We start from the raw sequence: 6,583 nt of genomic DNA on the forward strand, positions 1-6,583 counted from the left end.
GTCACAGCCTCTTCACCTGCCTCCCCACAGCCACATCCTGGTTCTTGTCTTCACCTGATCTGCTTATGCTCAGAAGCCCAAAGCACCCAAGTTCCCCTGCCTCAGCATAACCTCCTATCCTCCATCTCCCCACACTGATCACATCACACCGCACCACGACCCAGACCCTGGCCTTTCCATCCTGCTCTCCTCTCCCTCCCACCTGGGGCCAATCATCTTGAAGAATTCTTCCACACGCCCCCATCACACTCATCCCTTTACCAAAAGTCCCTACCCCATGGGGTGAGTCAGGCAGGCCTCAACACAGGCCCGTATCAGGGGGACTCCTCTTCCCTCAGGGACTGCCCTCTGGGATCACCACCCCTGCCTTCCTTGGTTTCCTGCTTTCTATCTGGCTCCAGCTTTTCAGGCCCATTGTGGATTTCCCCATGGTCTGTGCCCACTCGCATTGCCTCTCTGCAAACCTTGCCTACTGGGCCTGCACCTGGCAAATCCATGCTCAGCACAGACAGGGATCAAGACCTCTCAATACAACTGTCTCCTGCCAATCGCTGCCCCAGCAGCCTGAGGCCCAGCCTGAAACCAGGGAGCTGCTCTCCTTTCTCCTCTCCTCCCTTGACCTCGCCCTTAGACCATGCCAATTCTACCTCCTAAACCTCCCAGGCCAGCTCCCAGTGACAGTGTCCTCAAGAGCTCCTGTCCTGTTACCTAAGCTCAGCTCTCGGTGATACCAGAGGTACTGCCAGGGGCTGCAGCCAGGCCTCCTGCAGGGCTGAGTCCCACAACGCAGGGAACAGCCACGCCACTGCTAGCAGACAAGTAAGAGAATGGCCACCTGGTGCCTGAGTGCCCTTGGTCACCCACCAGAAACAAAGTGTCAAGAAGAAGCTGCCCGAAGCCCATGGGACAAACCACTGGGGATTGGAACACCAGTAATTCCGCATTGGGAGGGGGCACCAAGAGATATGCTTCTCAGAGCCTGAGGCTGCACATGGATGTTGAGCAGTGTGACCGGCTACCAGACAAACTCATCTGTTCCAGTGGCCTCCTGGCCACCCACCAGGACCAAGCAGGCCGGGTAGCAGAGGGCCACCTAGAGGTGATGGCAGATGAGATCCCGCTGGGCAGAAGGCCTGAGTGAACTGAGTCAGGCTTCCCCTTCCTGCCACAGGGGTCCTCTCACCTGCTGCCATGCTTCCCATCTCTCATCCTCCTTGACAAGATGAGGGGATACCCTTTAAGTAATCTTTTTTCTTGTTTCACTGATCTTGAGTACTAGAAAGTCACGGATGAATAATTACGTCTGTGGTTTTCTATGGAGGTTCCATGTCAGATAAAGATCCTTCCGACGCCTGCACCACACCACCCGCCCCCCGCCTTGCCCGGGGTTGTGGGCACTGTGCTGCTGCACATATAAGGCGGGAGGCTGTTGCCGACTCTTCAGAGCCCCACGAAGGACCAGAACAAGACGGAGTGCCTGCCGCCGATCCAAACATGAGCCGCCTGCCCATCCTGCTCCTGCTCCATCTCCTGGTCAGCCCCGGACTCCAAGCTCCCATGACCCAGACAACGTCCTTGAAGACAAGCTGGGCTAACTGCTCTAACATGATCGATGAAATCATAACACACTTAAAACAGCCACCTTTGCCTTCGTCGGTGAGTAGCTGGGATAAGACTGGCCTGCAGCAGGGAGGGGTGGTGGCTGCCTCAGGCCAACAGGCCTAATGGGCCTCTCTCTCCCTTCACCCCACAGGACTTCAACAACCTCAGTGGGGAAGACCAAGCCATTCTGGTGGTAAGAGCTCAGCCCCTGGATCCCAATCCACTTCCTGCCTGGGTGACTTCAGCCATGTCATTCCATCTTACCTAGCCTTGCTTTCTTCATCTGTAAAATAGGGTTAATAGCGCCTGTCTCAGTGGGATTGTTATGACAGTAACAAATCAAATGACACAATGTGCATAATGTTCTGGCCCCGCATCTGGCACTTAAGGGTTCAATACGTGGCCACAGCCATGGCTATAAGAATGAAAATGACTTTTAAATTAGAAAATGAAAAGGCAGTTCTAGGTGAGGAATACTAAGGGCCTTAAGGTCAGTTTTTGGTAGGACAGACTCTGGACTGACAGACGGAAATTTCCCCCACAGATGTGCCAGCTTCTTTTCCCTTTAAAATTGAGTTTGTGTTTTCCACCCTCATTGGTTGTGGCATTATCATTTACAGTTATTTTTCATGGTTCCAGTTGGTTGCAATGGTTCTGTCTCACATTTGCATGACATTTCTTGGGTCAAACAAGAAGTGGAAGCCTTTGCTGAGTTCCTGGGCCATCTGTATTTGGGGCACTCACTGCTCACATGCTGCACCCACTTCCATGCTGGGGTCTCTGTGATTTTCTTCTTGATTTCTAGGAGACTTTAATTCAGTCAGGGCATGAACGCTATTATCAGCCTCTGAGCTATAAACACTTTCCTTGGAATACCCCCTGCCTTTTGTAGAGTTTCTTTTTGGAGATATTTTCTCCCCAAGTGCAGAAAGATCCACCTAGGTCCCCCCTCCCCACCTTTTTTTTTTTTTTTTTTTTTTTGAGACAGAGTCTCACTCTGTTGCCCGGGCTGGAGTGCAGTGGCACGATCTCAGATCTCAGCTCACTGCTACCTCTGCCTCCCAAGTTCAAGCCATTCTCCTGCCTCAGCCTCCCGAGTAGCTGGGATAACAGGCATGCACCACCACTCCCATTTTTGTATTTTTAGTAGAGACAGGGTTTCACCATATTGGTCAGGCTGGTCTTGAACTCGACCTCAGGTTATCTCTCTGCCTCAGCCTCCCAAAATGCTGGGATTACAGGCTTCAGTCACCGCACCCGGCCCACCTAGGCTCTTTAGGCAGCTCACATGGAGCCAGAGACTGGGGGCTTGAGGAAACCAGGTCCTGCCTGCCACTCACTTCTAGGCCTGTGCCCTTGGGCAGGGACCCACCTGAGGCAAGAATGGGACTAGGAGGGAACCCGAGAGTGGGCTTGGGAAACCGTGGGGGTGACTTCCAGCTGCTTGTGGGAGGGATACTCCGTAACCTTTCCCCCCGTAAGTGTATTCTCTGCCCCGTTAGGAAAAAAATCTTCGAAGGTCAAACCTGGAGGCATTCAGTAAGGCTGTCAAGAGTTTACAGAACGCATCAGCAATCGAGAGCATTCTTAAGGTATGTAAAGCTGTTGAGGGTTTGGGATCCCTGTGTTGGCCCTGCCCTGCCTCTGGGGAGGATGACAGCAGGGCCCACTCCCTTTCCAAGGGAATTTCTGACCATCTGCTTTGATCTCTTTCCACAGAATCTCCCGCCATGCCTGCCCATGGCCACGGCCGCACCCACGGTAAGCTGTCCCCCAAGATGCCCCTGTCATGGCTTGCTCCTCAGTTGGTCATCACCGTTATAGCCTGGACTCACCTAATGCCACCTTCTTGGTTTCTTTATAGCGACATCCAATCCGTATCACGAACGGTGACCGGAATGACTTCCGGAGGAAACTGAAGTTCTACCTGAAAACCCTTGAGAATGAGCAGGCTCAATAGACGACTCTGAGCCTCGAGATCTCTCGAGTCCAACGTCCAGCTCGTTCTCTGGGTCTTCTCACCACAGAGCTTCGGGACATTGAAAACAGCAGAACTTCTGAAACCTCTGGGTCATCTCTCACACAGTCCAGGACCAGAAGCGTTTCACCTTTTCCTGCGGCATCAGATGAATTGCTAATTATCTAATTTCTGAAACGTGCAGCTCCCATTTGGCCTTATGCGGTTGCGTTCTCATTGTTATCCCATTGAGACTATTTATTTACGTATTTATTTATTTATTTATTTATTGCTTTCTGGAGTGTGAAGTGTATTTATTTTAGCAGAGGAGCCATGTCCTGCTGCTTCTGCAAAAAACTCAGAGTAGGGTGGGAAGCATGTTCATTTGTACCTCAAGTTTTAAACTGGTTCCTAGGGATGTGTGAGAATAAATCAGACTCTGAACAACTGCTTTGTTACCAGTGTTTCAATTTGATTCGGGACTTAGTGACCATTTTAGAGGAGACTGGTGTGCCACGAATCCTGGGTGGCTTGATCCTGCCACGTGGATGCTGTCTGTGTGAGCTTGTTCTCACACTGCCCTCCTGCAACCCCCATTTTCAGAAAGGTGATGATAACCCTAGCAATCTTGAATATCCACAGAACTGCTACCAGGTACCAGGAGCCATTCTCAGCACTTTACCTGTGCTACCTAACTTATTCCTCACACCAACCAAGAGTGTGTTTTCTCTGTTTCATGGGAAACTGAAGTTCAGCGAGGCTGAGCAACTGCCTAAGGTCACACAGCTGATAGTGGCCCAGCTGGGGCTTGAATTCAGGTCCCCGGGGCTCTGGAGCACACTAATCCTGTGGCACGTCTCCCCCTAGTGGTCCTTCCAGAAACTGCAGCCGCCGCCCCTGCTCCTCCCAGGGCCAAGTTCAAGGATCAACATCCCCTGATCCCCACAATGCAGCAGGTTCTGCTGACACAGGCCACCCAACCCTTGATTCCACTCCTTTAAGACCCTCCAAGCCTGGAGTCCCCACCCCTGCCTAAGCTCCCAACCTCTCCTGCCTGATGATTTCGCAGCCCCCCTGCAGGCCTCCTGGCCAGCCCTGGAACCCACACGCTGAAAATCTGTGCCCTACTGGGGAGTCAGATGGAGTTTTAGAAAATGCAAATCTGACCATGTGGATCGATACTGAATCCCCCAGTCCTCGGGGTCTTCTGGACCTTGTCCATATCCTTAGGACAACACCTGTTGCTTTTGTTTCCCCCATGGCTACCACCCTCATCAATGCTCCAGCCAACAGGAGTGCTGGGACTTCCTACAGAGGACGCTGCTGCAGTTTCTGAATTGACCAGTAGGGGGAGGTGTGTGCCACTGGTCTCAGGGCACACCAGGGTCCTGGAGGAGCCAGGCCTTAAGAGGGTACGGTGAGAGGCCTGACTCTGGACTGGGTTTGCCAAGTCTCCTGTACACCCAGCTCCCCAGCCCTCACTTTCCCTCCCTCTCGCACGTGATAGCTGGTCCTGTTTTCATCCTGGGCTGAGGCAGCATTTGTGCCCCAGTCTCACGTTCCCAGATAAGTCGCTGCTTGTCACCTCCTCCTCACACCCTGGAGAGTGGGTCAGCAGCCATCTCCTCTGCTGGTCCTGTGTTAGTGACTGATGCAGGCAAGAGGCAGGGTTAGTGGTTGGACCAGACACGGACCTGGTGCAAGAGGCCAGTCGGCAGGACCTGTGGCTGGCCGGAGGGTGGCAGGTGGAGGTGACATGTTGGAGAGGGCAGCAGGCGGGCCTTTTCAAATGTTCTGAGGGCTCCTCACTGCCCTTCTGGGATAGTATAGACTGCAGCTTAAAGCCAGATTGGGGCCAGAACCAAGTGGCAGTCAGTTCCTGGACAGGTTGGGGAAATTTCTACATGCTTTAGACAAAAGGTTTATGTTCCCTCCAAATTCATATGTTAAAATGGAATCCCCACTGTGATGGTATTAGGATGTGGGGCCTGTCCTTTGAGCCAGGTCTATGTGTCCAGATGGCACCAGGGGGCAGCATCGTCCCATTATAAATCCCAGAACCGCCAGGGAAGCCCCAAGTTTCTGCCTTCCCACATCCCAGGTGTCTCCCCAGGGGGAAGGTGGATTACAGCTCTCAGCCAGGAATTTTATTTTTCACTGAAAAGTACTATTGTTGGAGCGAGACTCAGTCTCAAAAAAAACCCACTATTGTTTTTCACTGGAGGGGAAGATGGGAAAGCATATATACTCTTTACTGAAAAACTTGGAAATGCAGAGAAATAGGACAAAGGGAAAACTGACAGAAAGGCAAGTGCCTAAGGAGGGCATAACTCAGAAGGCACAACCAGCCTCACCCCCTGACACGAATCCTCCCACTCCAGGAAGGGGCTCTGTTCCTTCTGCCCTGGCCTCAAGCACTCATTTGAATCAGTGGAGCAATTGCTCTGAGGACCCTCCATAGATCCTCCAGGTTGGGGCGGACATAGGTGAGGCACTGAGCCAGGCCTTTTGGGCCTCCCAGCCATGTGCAGCTGGCCCCGCACAGTGCGGTCGGGATCATTACAGACAGCACAGGACCGACGGACGGGCGTGGACCTCCTCGGAGGCACTGCCCACAGGTGGCGCAGAAGGAGCCTGAGAAGTTCATCCAGCAGAGAAGGGTGGGAAAGGCACAGGGAGGGAAGGAGGCAGATGCCCTGGGGGAGGAGGGCATGGAGGTCAAGAAGACAAGGTAAGTGGAGGCACAGGAGAGTCTAAGCAGTGGAGAGGCCAGAGTGTAGCTGGGTGCCAGGTGTCCAAGGTGAAGGCTGTGGCCTGGGTCACTGCTTTTGCCCTTGGAGCCCAGCCAGTCTGGGCCCCAGGCACCTCTGAGTCTTAGCTAGTCTCTTCTCCCCATTCCTCCCTCCCTGATCCCAGGCCAGCCCAGCCCAGCCTGGCCACTGTGGAGACCGCAAGACTGGACAACCATGGCCTGAGGAGGGGTGGGTGGAGGGAGGCAGAAGGACAGGATGGAGCCATGACAGA

The 6,583-nt window shown here is 53.3% G+C and overlaps 1 protein-coding gene across 1 annotated transcript; it reads left to right on the forward strand.

Annotated features, from left to right (window-relative positions):
- The first annotated feature begins 1,445 nt into the window (after positions 1–1,445).
- IL3 (interleukin 3) lies at positions 1,446–3,635 on the forward strand. The gene is made up of 5 exons (XM_017862082.1): positions 1,446–1,656; positions 1,754–1,795; positions 3,105–3,194; positions 3,322–3,363; positions 3,467–3,635. The coding sequence occupies exons 1-5, from the start codon at positions 1,495–1,497 to the stop codon at positions 3,560–3,562; spliced, it is 432 nt and encodes a 143-aa protein (XP_017717571.1). The 5' UTR covers positions 1,446–1,494; the 3' UTR covers positions 3,563–3,635.
- The last annotated feature ends 2,948 nt before the right edge of the window (positions 3,636–6,583 follow it).

This window comes from Rhinopithecus bieti, unplaced genomic scaffold (assembly GCF_001698545.2).
Source record: "Rhinopithecus bieti isolate Rb0 unplaced genomic scaffold, ASM169854v2 scaffold_63069, whole genome shotgun sequence".
NCBI lineage: Eukaryota > Metazoa > Chordata > Mammalia > Primates > Cercopithecidae > Rhinopithecus > Rhinopithecus bieti.

Bases quoted from the DNA above. Each gene is read 5' to 3' on its own strand.
- IL3 (XM_017862082.1), top strand. From the start codon at position 1,495: ATGAGCCGCCTGCCCATCCTGCTCCTGCTCCATCTCCTGGTCAGCCCC. The intron at 1,657-1,753 runs GTGAGTAGCTGG...TTCACCCCACAG, and splicing joins AGCCACCTTTGCCTTCGTCG to GACTTCAACAACCTCAGTGG. The intron at 3,364-3,466 runs GTAAGCTGTCCC...GTTTCTTTATAG, and splicing joins TGGCCACGGCCGCACCCACG to CGACATCCAATCCGTATCAC.